The sequence below is a fragment of the Garra rufa genome, chromosome 17 (genome assembly GCF_049309525.1).
Source record: "Garra rufa chromosome 17, GarRuf1.0, whole genome shotgun sequence".
In the NCBI taxonomy this organism is placed as follows: Eukaryota; Metazoa; Chordata; class Actinopteri; order Cypriniformes; family Cyprinidae; genus Garra; species Garra rufa.
The window spans coordinates 39,225,671-39,242,367 of NC_133377.1; the positions used below are offsets into that span (position 1 = coordinate 39,225,671).

Genomic DNA, 16,697 nt, shown 5'->3' on the forward strand with positions numbered 1-16,697 from the left:
TATCTAACAGACTGCAATGGTTTGAGTTAAAAATCTTCATTTGTGTTCTACTGAAAAAACAAAGTCACCTACATCTTAGATGCCTTGGAGCTAAGCAGATAAACATCAAATTTTCATTATTTTTGTTAACTATCCCTTAAAATTTACAAATGGCCGCACCTTTGTCTTATGGGACAAAAAAAGTGAATAAACAGCATCTCAACAATGCTAAAATAACCTTGGATCAAACAAATGCTGCTGTGGTTGCAAAAGAGACTTCTTTAAAAAAAAAAATCTTACGGACCCCAAATGTTTAAATGGCTTTTTGAAACCTGTATCAAGCAAATCTAATAAAGTGAAGAACTTTAGAAGATCAATACAAGGCTGTCCTGTCTGTACTTTGCAGTCATGTGACATGACTATTACCTGTCAAAGATGGCTCCCACCCCAGCGCTGTGAGCGCTATTCCTGTGCACGTGGAGGCCGGTGGCCAGCAGAATGCCATCCTTCACCGTGATGGAGCGATGAGAAAATGACGCGATCAGTAGCTCATTCCAGCCTGATGTACAGATGAAAAAGGTATCAGTGTTTGATAAGGGAACCATCACTAAACATCTGGTTTACAGCTTCATATAAATTGTTTTAATTGGAACCCTTCTATGAAGACTTGTATGACTTAATATGAAGTAAATGATGTGTCTCACTAAGAAATGTCATAGAAAACCCATGAAAGATTTACATAATTTTAAAAAATTCACAACATTTCATAAATATTTGAGTATGGGGGGCACCATTATTCTGGCGCTACCTGTTGCTATTTTTATCGCAATACAACTTTGAATACACAAGTATGACGACACATTGTGTGATTTTTGGTTGTAATTTTTATTCGAAGAGCAACTAGAGAAGCAATGTAAGTTGTTACTGCTTTTCCTAGAGTTAAGAGGAGAAAACAATAGGTAGATGCCTGCAGACAAATAAAACTTCCTAAAGACCAGCGTCTTTGTTCTCTCCACTTTAGCCCTGATGCCTTTGAGGCTTTAGTAGACCACAGCCACTGAAAGAACTTGCAATGGCAGATACAAGAAACGCTAGATGCCATCCTCAGGGGTTAAAGTAAATAAAAATCCTGAGCCTGAACTTTTTTTTGGCGGGGGGGTGGGGGGATTACGTTCTCGAGCGCACTCATTCAATCCCACAACGCACCGCAAAAACGAGTGTACAACAAATCTCAACAGCTAGAGATAACCCACAATGCACTGTGAGAGTCGCGCGCCGATTGAATTTGCGATCCGCGTCTCACCAGACGATGGCGCCCACAGCTGAATCATCCATACGTTCATTTTACAAAGCACTCGTCCACTGCGTAAAACAGCGTACAAGTTCGTTGTTAATTGATTCTTAAATTGTTTAACTAGGGTTTATACATAACTTTTGTGACAGAGTTCAAGATAAATCATTTAATCTTACTACTGGAGCTGCCCATTTGAAATTATTATTAAACAGTAAACACACTATGCAAAAGCGGCAGTCCTTCCGGTGCACTTAGTGTCCGAATTCACTCACTCGTTTTCATTCACTCCTTCAAGTGAACTGAATGAGTGGACTAATGTAGGGAATAGTGAATAGGGTATAGGGGGCGATTTCAGATACAGCCTAAATCATGACGAGCAAGCACTTTCTTACCGCTGCTGGCATACAGTAGCTTCCTCGAGCAAATCGTGCAGAAACAAGCCCTGGGCTCTCTCAGTTTCTTGCACCAACTGCCAAAAGGCTCGCCATCTCTACTTTCTTCAATCCACGCCCAGCGCCATTTATTTTTGAGTCCTTTAACTATTGCTAGGACATCATCCCCAGGCTTCATAAACTTGCGCTTCATTTTTTTTTTCTCAGACAACGCTAACGTGACATTGACGTATGGGTGTCAGTCATACTGTGTTGCAAGGACCCGCCCTTCTCTGCTTCTGATAGGCTTGTAACGTTAGTTAAAGCTGCGTTCCTCTCATATGATTGGTAGGTGAAATAAATTGGCTCGAAAATATTAAACCGCATGCGCAGGCTCTAAAATATATATATGTGACCCTGGACCACAAAACCAGTCATAAGGTCAAATTTTACAAAAGATATATACATCATATGAAAGCTCAATAAATAAGCTTTCTATTGATGTATGGTTTGTTAGGATAGGGCCATATTTGGCCGAGATACAACTATTTGAAAATCTGGAATCTGAGGGTGCAAAAAAAATCAAAATGCTGAGAAAATCACCTTTAAAGTTCTTAAAATTAAGTTCTTAATGCATATTACTAATCAAAAATTACATTTTGATATATTTATAGTAGGAATTTTACAAATAATCTTCATGGAACATGATCTTTACTTAATTTCCTAATGATTTTTGGCATAAAAGAAAAATCTATAATTTTGACCCATACCATGTATTTTTGGCTATTGCTACAAACATACCCCAGCGACTTAAGACTGGTTTTGTGGTCCAGGGTCACATATATATTTTTTCCCCTCACGGCCGCACGCCAGAGATCCGGCGCGCAGGGCTCTAGACTAACTTTTTGCACTGGTTGCACTGGTGCGCCTAACTTTTTTTCTTAGGTGCACCAGCACAAAAGTTAGGTGCACCCAAATTTTCAACCGCATCACATTCAACACCGCAGTTTTACAAGTTCACTTTTTTTTAAACTTTTTATTTTATTTATTTTTTAATCCCTGTCCATATAGGCAATATTGACTTGTAAATGATTAACTAACAATCTGGTCAATATAAAGTTCTTTATTTGAAGCATATTTTTATTCCCAGTACTTTACCCTACTTTGTGTAATAACGAAAACATTTCAGTGAAAAAATAAGTCCAAAACTCTCTATTTTAACATTTTGAACAATAGGGCTCTAAAATTGTTTTTTTATTTTATTTTTATTTTTCGAAATTCTTGTTTTAATTTTTCTCATAATCAAATGAAAGCATAAACATGTATTTATTTTTAATCAAATGAAAAATAAACCTTTTTAATTTTTGGCAAACATATATATGATTTATAAATAGGAATATATAAACACCTACATTATACTGTACAAAAGTAATACAGGACTAATGTTCTGTTTCATGTTAAACCGTACTTTTATTTTGACAGGTTGCCGTGAAGTTTCTGTGTGTATACAGTATGATATGATGCTTTCTCAAATGAAACGGTAAAAGTGACACAGTAGGTTTGGAGATTGAGTTTATCTGTTCATGTGAGATGCAAATGCCAAAAATTAGCGGGAGCATCACGCGTGCTTCAGTAGCCTATACGCGTGTAGTTAAAAAAAAAAAATACACGTCTCCACCATTAATACATAGAGGCAAACGGAACATGCAGGATTCATTTTAAACAGTCTTTTTGCCTTTCAGTTTTCATAGACACTAGTCCATATCGCGATTTGAATTAAGTGACAGACCAACTTTTGATTTAGCAATCCAGAAATCAACGTATTACGTGGCATTCCGCGCCATAGTAAATTCGGTTTTTATGAATGGAGTCCGCGATCCAGTCCGTGTTTTTGCGGAGGAGGCATTGTAAACGCTTGCCAATGTAGAGACATCCTGACTGCATCACATGCATTTTCAAACGTACACACACGTACAGGAATATCTGGACCACGGACAATCAGAGGGGGGGCGGGATCCGTCCTTTATCTCTGATTGGTTTAGACCACGATATGGGTCTAATGTGTGTCTGTTGTTGAGCAACAGGGAGACTTTAAGAGTGAAGGAGTTTCGTTTTTTTCCCCCTCGAACGGCTGGTCGCACCGGTGCAACCTTTGATTTTTTTTAGTCGCACCATTGAGAAATTAGGTCGCACATGCGACCAAATTGGGCGCACTCTAGAGCCCTGCCGGCGCGGTGCCGGAATACTTTAAGCCCTGCATCCTGGCAGGATGTAAACATGCCAACGCTTGTCATGAGTTTCTAAGAGTGGATTTCACTCGATTTACAGGGGTGTTTAGACCCCTTGTGGGCAAACAACAGATGGGATGGCATTTAGTTTAAGATAATGCTTATATTTATCGCAAACAGTAAGCTCTTTCAGTAGCTGTGGTTCATCATATTAGTATTTTATTTTCAGAGTTGTACTGCAGTAAAAATAGCGACAGGTAGCAGCAGCAGCTCACAGAGTCAACCATTTGACATTATCGAAATAATGGCACCCCCACATAGTCCAAAATATGTATTAAACAATAGGAATTTTTTTTTTAAGTAGCGTAAATCTTTCATGGGTTGTCTACTACATATATTAGTAAGAGACATAATTTATGTTATATTAAGAAATACAAGTCTTAACACCCGGGGTTCCCTTTAAAAACCCGCAAAGATGTTATTCAGAGCCTGAAAGACAGAGGCAAAGAGGTTTACCAGCACGCAGCAGGATGACCTGGTCATCCAGAGACAGCTCACTGAAGTGAGGGATCCGTTTTGCCCACTCCACCAATGTGAACAGCTGTTTATCAGCTGCCTGGCAGATATTCGTGACTGGATCATTTGGCTGAGGAGAGAAAAAAGCAACAGAACAGTTATTTAGCAACAGAAGTGTTTAGTTTAAAACTTTGGGTTGGGTGAAAAACATCATATTAAGACTCTGCTAAAATATATATACACATGTCTACGTGTTCTGCGTGTCTCTGTGTGAATGAACGGCACGGTCTCCTCTGATACACAAACACAATTACACGTGATGCTTACGGTTTTCAGCATCTGCCATCTCAATATATGAGGACAAACTTCATCAGTTACTTCACCAGCATTTAACCATATTATTTGGTAAAAGCTAGTGTCAAAAACACAACGTAACTCAAAGATCTTCACAACAAACCATCAATATAAAAGTTTGGTTTAAAATTAGGGATGTAACAATATCAATATCATGGTATCACAGTAGCAAAACAATCTCAATATCATCATAGTCAAAGTCTTCTGGACAAAAAGTGTAGTTATTAAAATTTATTTAAACTTCTTATTCTAACGTAAAAGGTCTTTAATAGGGCTGAGTAAAAAATATCGATTCTCCGATTTTAATCGATCTTCAGTTTAACGCAACGATATCGATTCAGGAAATCCCTGAATCGATTCTTAATGCACGTGCTTCACGTAAGAGGATATGAATATTCACCTCTCGTCCTGAAGGTGTCACCATCAGCTGCTTTTTCTGCAGAAAAATCTGGTGATCAAAAATGATTAGGCTGTAGTTAAGAACTGTTAGTTTTATGGACAGTTAGAATGTTTTGTATACGCAGACAAGGGCTTTATGATTGGCCTGTTTTGAACGTTTTGAATTTAGAAAAATGTTTTATTTCTTAAACATGTTTGAAGTTCTTAATAGATTTCACTGTTGCACATTTACATTGTCTTTTTATTTTTTTTACAGTGATGTGCATTTCGCAGTTTGTTTACATGGTGTACAATGGATGCACATTTTTATGACTTCTTGTTACGGTGTTCATTTAAAATAAAAGTTGTTTAAAATAAACAACTGTGTGCACCCTATTATTAATGTAGATGTGTATTTCAGTAATAAACTTAAGTAGGAGAGTTTCAGTTACCAGAATTTATATCAAAACATGGATCCCATGTCTGCAAAACTAACATTTTAAATGAAATATTGATAGCTAATCGATATCGAATCGAAATCGAATCGAAACCATAAAAATAAGAATCGAATCGAATCGCCGAATTGGTCACAATACCCAGCCCTAGTCTTTAAATTTGTGTTTTGGGCCATTATGCTTTGGCACAGTATGTCAAACGAACTAAAACTGAAAGCACAATATTGCTCAATCCCTACAAGTCTGTTTTTGCTGCGCATTTTAAAGCAAAGTTTGCACTACGTTTCAGGCAATCTGCTTGTGATCCGGTGTTTTTCGCACCTCCGAAAGGCTAAGTTCAGAGTGAATGCAGTGAACTAATTTATTTCATCCGCTGTGAGTTAGTGCACGTTTGGGAACGCAACAGCCACCAGCTGCGTTTTATTTTCGTGGCAGGTGATCACAGCATTTCACTGATTTGTAGTGAGATGCATTTTTGTAAACCTGTTTTTCACTAAAGCTGGAGTTTTTCATCAAAATATAAGCTCTCATATAAATTAGGATAGTAGTATTGCAATTTTCTTACTGAGCAAAAATAATATACCTACAAAATATTAATTCACTTTTTTTTTTGCTATTACTATTATTATATTCTAATTGGTTTGGCTTCCGAAAACACCAGTGTGAATGTAATTTAGACTGAAACAGTATACCACAAATAAAAAGAGGGTTGAGTCCCCTTTAAAGTTCAGGTACAAGACTTTTTTTTCTGACTTAAGTTTTCTTAGTTAAGAACATTGGTTGGAGCTCTTAATTTTGAACTCTCAAAGTACATTAAATAGAAAGATTTAACTTCTTTAACATGCACAAAATGTTCATTTCCCTCCCAAGTCTTAATTTAGATTTTTTTTATGTCGCAATAAATAACGCACCATGGACCAGAGATTTTGATACTGTTACATCCGTATTAAAAATGAGTACAGTCTCAGACAGCTGTACTTAAAGAGCTCAAATATCTAACTTCCTGGCCTTAATCATTTCACCAGCTTGCTGTCATTGGTCTGCTACAATTAGAGCCCAATCACCTTGGAGCTCTTCATCACGTAACAAATAATCCAAACTCTAAAGATCAGAAATCCTCTTTACCACGCTTATCCGTTACTTACAGAGCTTCCCCCTGAGCTGCCATCGGCATGCAGCTCGGTCTTCTGCTCCACGGCCATCTCTGCTTCCAGGATCTTCTCCACGGGCATCTCTTCGTTGGCGGCGCTGGTGGACTCCACCTCACCATCCCGCTCCTTGTTCCTCTGACGCTCCTCCTGAACGGCTGCATCGCACACAGGGAAATGAGGAAGAGGAACAAGACGGAAGAGGGAAATAGAGATGAAGGATAGGGCGGAGGACAGAGGACAGATCAACATGATGGGAAAGGGACATGGACAGCGAACAGGGAAAGTGGTAGAGATGAAAACAGGTGTAGAGAGACACAGATGTACAGATACATGTAGTTCCTGGTTAGTTTTCAACACATTCATTCACACCCTGTCACCCAGTCCTCCAGCGACATTCCTTCTTCAAATGACCCAGTAAAAGCTACAAAGGTCTCTTTTTACACATACTCAAAACAACATTCTCACATGACTACTATTTTTTTTTGCTGCATCATGTCATTTAAAGGGATCATCTCATGCAGAATCACATCTTCCTTGATCTCAGATAACTGTTTTGTGAACTATGTCACATCAGATGCATGATTGGCCATATTTACACAACAACATTGTGAAGTAAAGAGAAAGTTGGAAGGATACTATTACTTTTAAACACCAGAAAAACGAATAATACAAGTAAAATGTTGTGTTGTTTCTGGTGGTGTAGTATATCTTCTCAACGTCATAGTTTACTTTTAACAAAATTCAAAGAATCATATTAAATGGCAAGAAACATTCCTAAAAAAATAAAATGCAAAAGTGGATCTCAAGGAAAAAAATATAAACATGAAATGGCCCCTTTAATAGATGTGACTAGAATCCTACAGAGCAATCCTTTCACCATTCCCACATTCTCTCTCACACATACACACAACCACCCCTCCCCTCCCTCCCTGCTTTCTCCTTACATCGTTGTCGTTCATCTTGGACCACTACAGAAGGAGAGGGAGGAAGAGAGAGAACGAGAGGAAACAAAAGAGGGAGAGAGGGGGACAGGTGTTAGTGGTGACAACAGCCCACCCTCCCCCTCTGCTCTCCTCTGTGGTTTGTGCTTTGATGTCTATGACTCGCCTACAATGCCCTCTTTACATTCACGTTCAACAACCTTATAATATCTACATGTCTCTGCTACACCTACACTTGTCATTGCTGTCTGTTCGTCTGCCATATTTCTAGAAAGTACTTGTTTGGCTCTGTTTAGTGACAGACTGATATATTCATTGTAAAATAATACTAATAAAATAAATAAAAACATCTGGTTTAATGCAAATATTAAAAAGAGTAGTTCACCCCAAAATAAAACGTACTTAATTATTTACTCATCCTAGGGCCCTATGATTTTTCTACGATGTGGAAAACGTGGACGGAATCGCAGAATCCAGTCATAAAAATGGAATTTACAGTTTAACATGGAATGTCATGGAATTTGCCATATTTGGGAAAATTAAATCAAAAGTAGGTCAGTACAGTTAAATCAAAACACGATATGGACTAGTATCTGTGAATAAGGCTATTTAAATATGAATCCTGCATGTTCTGTGCATCTCAAATGATTTGCAATCCACGCTCTTAAGTCCCGATCTGAATGATGATTCGTGAACCATAATTTCAGACCAGGACTCGGAGCGTGAATCATTTGATTCAGATAGGAACTTTACTTATTGCGAATAATTTAATTTCGTTTGGGACTTCAAATCGCGCATCTCAAATGATTTGAATCATTCAATACGCAAAATGATTTACAAACCGGTTCTGATCTAAATCAAATGATTTGTGATACATGATCTAATTGGAGCTTAGAAGCAGTTAATAATTTTGCTACGCAATGGTTTACCTGACTCAGAGTTTTGAAAAGTTCAGTTTCACCCACACTACGTTCCTTTTAAAATCGTTATAAGTGATATCGCAGTTGAAAATAAATGGCTCTTTTAATTTAGTTTTTTGCTAGTGTATCAATTGAAATGAATGACCAAAGTCACAAATTAGAATGAATAGAAGTGGTCCAAGAATAAATGATTGAATTGATTTTGTTCATCTGTTTCTCTTTTTTTTTTTGTTTACACGACACTGCCTGTAATACTACTACTACTACTTGTTTAGCTCGACTGTTTTCTGATACCGAAATAAGTGAAAAAGGTTTGATGTTTCTTGAATTGCATGCATTTCATTTTGCGTGAAAAGGTATTTGCTTATTGACAAATGTATTTTTATTTCATAGATACATTGTCTTTTAATAAATCAAGCACTTTTCAAATACCTCTTCATGCACCTATTCGGGCATTTTGCTTTTGCATTGTTTTCAGCCTCAGTGGCCTCAATACGAGTACATAGACACAGATATAATCTCTAGAACAGAAGTAACCCATCAAAATAAAAGTTCAGTTTAGCTTGAAGAAACTGTGGTGGAAATACGCTGCTTAATGTGATGATAGTACTAGTAGTTACATTATTAAAATTATTATTAAAACATTAAGGAATATTTACCAGAAATAAAATAAAATATAAATACCCAGAATCTACTAAAAAAAATTATAATAAAATAAAATAACTTTTTTTTTTTATATAACATCAATTAATTAGAAATGCTTTTGATTATTACATTTCAATTCCATTAAAACGGAAGGCAAAAAAATTGATGGACAGTATTTCATTGGGCCTTAATATAATTTTTTGTTAAACTTTGCTGTTAAATTGTGCATGTTACATGATTCCAATTAATTAGACTTTTGCTTAGGTTAATATTTTTTCATTTAACCATTAAAACAGTCTAGAAAAAAAAGGAAATGGGATAAGCTGAATTTGAGAAAAAATAAAAATGATTTCACAGGGCCCTATCATCCCCATTCATTTTCTGCAAGTAAAAAGATTAAGGTTGTAAAGGAAAACACAACAGGATTTTTGTCCATCCCATACAACTGAACAGTGCTCAACATAGACAATATGGCAAGATGAGCATTTGTAGTTAAAAGTACTTTTTTTATCAGCTGGGGTAGTGTGGATTATTTTAAAGTTGCCTTATTGGGGGTAAGTAAATATTCAGGAAATCTTAATTTTTTTGGGTGAACTACTCCTTTTATGCTTTATCATCTATCACCCACTCTGCTTTCTAGATATCAGCATCAGTTTGTCTCCTCTAAATGCATAGCACCACAGATCAAATCAAATCTTATTGCATTAACTTCACGTAAGTAAAAATACACACTGTGACCAATATAGTTAGATTCATAAACACATGAGTATTAAATGCATATCTGTTTATGAGGGGAGGAAACACTGGCATCAGACACTGAAAATCCCATTATCGTTCAATCACTACTCCTCACCTCTAGTGTAAGGAGTTTCTCATCTGGGGTATGTGTATGTGTTAGATGGGACAGCGTGTTCTTGTTCTTACCCTCTCTCTTCATCCCCATGGCCAGGCACTTCTGGTAGCGGCAGTACTGGCAGCGGTTCCTCTGGCGTTTGTCCACCAGACAGTCCTTATTGTCTCTGCATGTGTAGCTCAGGTCCTTCCTCACAGTGCGCTTGAAAAAGCCCTTGCAGCCCTCACAGCTGTACACGCCATAGTGCTTGCCTGGAGACAAGAAACATATGGTGAATTATGCAGGTGGACGATCCTGCTGTTCATCAGAGAAATCCTTCAGGTTCCACAAAGTCTTTGGTTTTTCAGCATTTTTGTGCATTTGAATCCTTTCCAACAACGATTGTATGATTTTGGGATCCATCTATTCACACTGAGGACAACTGAGGAACTCATATGCAACTATTAAAGACGGTTCAAACGCTCACGTGATGCTCCAGAAGGAAACATGATGCATTAAATTTGAAGATCAGGGTTAATTTCACTTATTTTGTCTTCTGGGAAACATGTAAGAAAATTCTGTAGTGTCTGAAGGGCAGTACTAAATAAAAAAAATTATATTTAGGCAAAATAAGAAAAATGTACACATCATTTCATTCAAAAGTTTTCACTCCCTGGCTCTTAATGCATGGTGTTTCCTTCTGAAGCATCCGTGAATGTTTGAAGCTTCTGTAATAGTTGCATATGAGTCCCTCAGTTGTCCTCGGTGAGAAAAGATGGATCTCAAAATCACAGTCATTGTTGGAAAGTGTTCAAATACACAAAAAAACTCTGAAAAACCCAAAAAATTGTGGGACCTAAAGGATTTTTCTGAAGAACAGCAGGCAGTTTAGCCATTCAGGACAAAGCTGTGTATCATTCAGGTAACAACACAGTATTAAGAATCAAATGTATGTAAACTTTTGAACAAGGTCAATTTTTATAAATTCAACTATTATTTTCTCTTATGCACTATATGCAAACATTTTATTTGAAATATCTTTTTACATTAAAATATGCATTTTGTATGATCTCTCTTATTTTGATAAAATAATTAACATTTTGCTGATTCTGCAAGGTGTATGCAAACTTTTGACTTCAACTGTATATATATAAATTGTATTACATTAATCAGATTTTTTATGATATAAAGCTTAAAATTTAAGCTTTTCATTATATATACACCTCAAAATGACCACACTGTGCCATTTTTTTAATTCACTTTTTACTTTTCTATAACATTTAACTAATAGCTTTAAACAAGGAACAAGACATTTTAGTGTTTCCTTCAGACCGGTTAGGGTTAGTATTCATCGGTGACGTACCAGAGGAGCGATCTCCACAGATGGCACACAAGCGTTTCTGAGAGACCATGGGGCCTGGGCTGTGGCTGGACAGCGGCTTTAAACCGAAGGGCGGTTTGACATCATCAGAGCTGCTGACGGCGTGCAGACCGGACATAGAAACGGTGGAGTTGATCTAATAGAGAAAAAGATTAAGTGATAGAAAAAAAGAAGAAACATTTTTGAATAAAATGAACACTCATTTTTGTTAGTGATAATTAAAAATGAAATCACAGGATAACTGAAAAATACATGTTAATTTCTTATGGTCAGTAGTAACATGCCTGATTAGCTCTTAACCCTTAACTGATTATAATCAGAAGTTCAGAACCAGATAATAAATAATTTCTCCCCAAATTTTTCAAACACCATTTCATCACAGGTAGATGATCAATCATTAAGAATCTGAATCATTCAGATTTTACTGAACACAAGCCTTCAACAGACACTATTTAATCATCCAAACAAAACTACATTTCAACATTTATGAGCAACAGCACAGGGAAAAAGACAAACTACTAGAAAACGAGGAGAGAGTCAAAAAGTGAGAGAGGGTACAAGGTCTCACCTCTGAGTTTCTGGAAAACATGTTCATCTGTGAAGCAGAAATGGAGTGATGAGGAGAGGCGCCAAAAAAAAAAGCAGATAATGGCGCAAGGGAGGTGGTGGCAAAAAATGACCAAATCCACCATGCTGTTTTGTTTTGATAAAAGTAAAATTTAGTCTGCGAAAAGTTTAGATTGACCCAAACCTACATGAGAGACTTTGGAAATTAAGGGCAAAATACCACATGGTCTGTTAAACATTAACAGTTTAAGAGGGAAACACTCAAATTATCTCTGTGAATAAACAGTGATTTAAAAAATTCCCTCAAGCAAAACTTTACATTTTCAGGTCCAACTGCTTATTGCTAGTCACTGTACACTACCTTGAAATGATGTTTTAATATTTTTGAAAGTCTTATCTGCTCAACAAAGCTGTATTTAATTATAAATACAGTAAAAAGAAAATGCAAAATATTATTACAATTTAAAATAACTGCTTTGTTTTCAAATATATTTTAAAATGCAATTTATTCCTGTGATGCAAAGCTGAATTTTCAGCATCATTGCTCTAGTCTTTATTCTACTACGATGATTTGCTGCTCAAAAAAAAAAAAAAAAAAAAAAAATTCTTATAAATGGAGAAAACTGTTTTTGTGCAAACCATGAGAGTTTTCAGGACTCTGATTAATAGAAAGTTCAAATGATTTATTTGGAGAAAAAAAAGAGGAAAAATCTATATTTCAATTGTGTGTACATCACAGTGTTGATGATAATACAACTCCAAATTTAACTACTGCGCAGCTTTTTGACCTAAATCTACATTACTTAATTTAAATTTCATGTACTCAAGATAAAAAAAAATAAAAAAAAACTCCTGACGGTCTAGTAGCCAAACACAGGTCTGTAAGTGAAATATGGGTAGTCTGGTGTAAAGTCAGAAATGTTACCATGCAAGTGCTCACCTGTGGGCTGCTGATGGGGCCGTAGCCTACTGAGGGAGTTCCAGGAAGGCAAGGAGAACCCAGAGAGGAGCTGATGACTGAGAAAGGTGAGCCCATGCTGCTGATGGGACTGTTCACAGCCGAAGTGATGGGTGGCAGAGAAGTCATGGCGGCGGCTGAAGGGGCCAACGGGGGTGAACGCTGACCTGATGGTGGTGAAGAAACGGATGAGCTGTCTGGACTGCGAGAATCTGGGAGGAGAGAGGAAAAAAAAAAAGATAGGCTCATTCAGAGTGGATAATCATTTGAAAAGATCTGAAAAGTCTGGCTTTTGTATAGGTATTTAAAGGAGAGCTTAACTTCCAGAACAAAAATCTACAGATAATTTACTCACCCCCTTGTCATCCAAGATGTTCATGTCTTTCTTTCTTTGATCGTAAAGAAATTATGTTTCTTGAGGAAAACATTTCAGGAATTTTCTTCATATAGCAGAGTTCTAAGGTGCCAGCGAGTTGGAATTTTCAAAAAAATGGATGATGAAATGATCCAAGCCAAGGAAGAAGGGTTTTATCTAGCGAAACAATCAAAAAAAAATATAAAAATAATTTTTACCTCAAAAGCTCATCTTGTCGAGCTTTGCGATGCGCATGCGTACTGTGGTTCAATACAGTTAAGGTATGTCGAAAAGCTCATCTCATTTTCTCCTCTAACTTTAAAATCGGCCCACATCGCTGCAGAGGTACCAACCCAGTGTTTACAAGGTCAATGTGCAAACAAGGTCAAATGCCCTATATATGTATATGTATATATATATATATATATATATATATATATATGTGTATATGTATGTATGTATGTATGTATGTATATATATATATATATATATAAAAAGGTAAAACAGTGATCTAGGAAAATTTTGAAGGTGGAAAAGAAACTGAGATGAGAGTTTTTCAACATACCCTAACTGCATTGAACACCGAGTACACAGAGTATGCATGCAAATCGCAGAGCTAGACAAGGTGAGCATTTGAGGTTGATTTATAATGTATATAAATTGTAATTTTTTTTTAGAAAACAACCAATCGTTTAACTAGATAAGACCCTTCTTCTCCGGCTGGGATCGTTTAGAGCCCTTTGAAGCTGCATTTAAACTGCATTTTGGAAGTTCAAACTCACCGGCACCATTGAAGTCCACTATATAGAAAACATTCCTGAAATGTTGTCCTCAAGAAACAATTTCTTTACAACTGAAGAAAGACATGAACATCTTGGATGACAAGAGGGTGAGTACATTATCTGTAAATTTTTGTTCTGGAAAAGAACTTCTCATACAAACAAGGAGCAAGAAACTAATCCTGAAACTACGCTATTTAAACCTATAATAACACAATAATCATGAAAAACAGGTAAACAGCAGTCTAGCAATTGCAGGAATATTAACTGTTAAATCTTAATGGTCTACTAACATATAAAAACAAGGTGTCAAACATTTCATAAACACTAAAACTAAAGCAGTGCAATTAAAATTCAAGTTTACGGCTCTAAATCTGAATTTCCCCTCACAAATGTGGATACAAAAACAAAACAGTCTCACCTCTGCTGTCGCCCATGATGCGCAGCAAGGCTCTGCTGTTCACACCGACTCACTCGCTCTGATGTCGGATGGCTGTTCAACTCAAGACCGCGGACTGAGGTCCGGGCCCCTGGATCTTTTACCAACCGAAATTATCCCTGCAGATTATAAAACACTGAATGAATGACACTTAAGAACACTTAAGATACAATATAGCGAAATATAAATCGTCACTATGTCTCAAAGAGAGTTATAACGCACATCAATGTAAACATAACAGGGAAATGTATTTTTACGGGCAGCTGCGTGGCTTTTTGCCCACACTTCAAATATATACAATAGATTCAATTTATTCTAAATGGTATTAGTTCGATAAAACAGGATTAATCACGTGCAAGCATGCAAAACGTAATTTCCAGTATCCGCTAGCTGGTTAGCTCACTGGATAGCTTTGGATTACCAGCTAAACGAGCCGCATTTCCTTTTACACAACTGTTTCAAATGTATCAAAACGTCTTTTAAGTGAACGACAGTGATTTAACTTACAGGTACTTTGTGTAAAAACAACTGCGTATATGTTTGTGTACGGCTAATCGACTCAACTAGCATGTTAGCTAGCACGCTAATAACTCTGCAGGCACAATTTACTGCTCGCGAACAAACAGCGGAAAACCGAGCGTAGTGTTATTGTAACAAGGTTATAGCAACATTTACCTGTCGATAAATATAAACAACGGCAGCATTTACCCGATGTACGTAGACGCGATTAAGATTCCTATTTAAAAATGGTTTAATTAGGGCCACGACTCTCCGTTCCCATCTCCTCGGTGTGATTCTCACAGTTACCCTGATCTTCCTTTCTGAGGAGGAAACTGAAGCTGTTTACGTCCGAGCATCGAAACCGACGCCATTTTGGCTCGTGTAAAGAGCATCGTTTGAGCCAAGATGTCTAACTCCAAAAAAAAAAAAAGTTTCTTTATTGGAAGTACACGGACCATTACATAACTGCTTCTGGATTATTCTACAAATGTATGTCACATAAACATGTTTACATAATGACATACCAATCGAAATGTTAAATGTTTTTGTTTCATTTATTTCATGAGAGCACATTTTGAATCCAATATATATGTTTATTACATATATATGGGAAATTATAATGCAAATAGGATGCGTTTGATTGGTTAAAGGTGACAGTAATGTGTGTGTGTGTGTGTGTGTGTGTGTGTGTGTGTGTGTGTGTGTGTGTGTGTGTGTGTGTATGTGTGTGTGTGTGTATACAGTTTAGAATATTAGTATTCTGACTGTATTTTTGATTAAATAAATGTCCCTTGGTGAGCAAAAGAGAGTTCTTTTAAGAAAATTTATCTTTTATATAAAAAACATTTATCTTTTATTTAAAAAATCTAAGACCCCCAATTATTTATTGTACATACTGTATATCAAAACTACTGGATTGCATTACAAAAATCTAAATATACACCGCTGACCCATCTAATTTTATTTATGAACATGAATACTCATTTCGATTTATCAAGATAAATAAGGTCGAGATAAATAAGGCCTGGGCTTTTCTGTGAACGCAGCTGCCATCCACAGGCAAGAGGACTTTATAGCAGCTAAAAAGCATCTCTTTTTTGTTTCCCAGGAAGTCAATACGATAACAATAATTTCTTCCCTGCACGCATGTAACCCACCAATGTCTCCAACTAATTTTTTCTCCGCAGTAAATATGAATACATTACATCGTACAGATGCTGTATGCAATTCCAGAACTTTTTTAAAGGATTTTTTTAAGCACTACTTTTTGGATTTTCAAGGACTTCAAACAAAGGCCACTTATCAAATAATGTCGTTCAAATAAAAAAGATAAATAGTTAAATAAAAATATACTAATAAAACAAAATGGCAAATATAAAGCAATGCACATGCAAAGTTTGCAATGATGTCAACTTAAGAACAAAAGAAGAAGAAGAAAAATAAAAATAAAGCACACAGCATTTAAAATAGACCGTTATTCTGGCAGCAACAGATGTATAATATACATTAAAAGCAAGTTTGATTTCGGCAGTGGGGACATCATGGCAGATCAAAAATAACTTAATTAAATTTCACATACATAAACAAAAATCTGGCTCTAAAACTCTTTTTTTTTTATTCAAAGCTGATATAGACAAATACATGGGAGCTATT

General features: G+C 36.4%; 1 protein-coding gene across 8 annotated transcripts in view; it reads right to left on the bottom strand.

The window, feature by feature from the left end:
* Positions 1–15,387, bottom strand: part of rxrba (retinoid x receptor, beta a) — a 28,521-nt gene extending 13,134 nt beyond the window's left edge. For 2 of the 8 annotated variants that reach the window (XM_073822339.1, XM_073822335.1), the window contains exons 1-10: positions 15,219–15,352; positions 14,526–14,662; positions 12,953–13,182; positions 12,014–12,040; positions 11,428–11,581; positions 10,157–10,336; positions 7,671–7,694; positions 6,721–6,881; positions 4,389–4,518; positions 406–538 (exon numbers count right to left, since the gene is read on the bottom strand). In XM_073822339.1, coding sequence (XP_073678440.1) covers positions 406–538; positions 4,389–4,518; positions 6,721–6,881; positions 7,671–7,694; positions 10,157–10,336; positions 11,428–11,581; positions 12,014–12,040; positions 12,953–13,182; positions 14,526–14,541 — 1,055 coding nt within the window. In that variant the 5' untranslated portion in view covers positions 14,542–14,662; positions 15,219–15,352. Of the gene's footprint in view, positions 1–405; positions 539–4,388; positions 4,519–6,720; positions 6,882–7,670; positions 7,695–10,156; positions 10,337–11,427; positions 11,582–12,013; positions 12,041–12,952; positions 13,183–14,525; positions 14,663–15,218 lie in introns of all 8 variants that reach the window. The other 6 variants (XM_073822341.1, XM_073822337.1, XM_073822342.1 and 3 more) reach the window with 4 other exon arrangements.
* Positions 15,388–16,697: the final 1,310 nt, after the last annotated feature.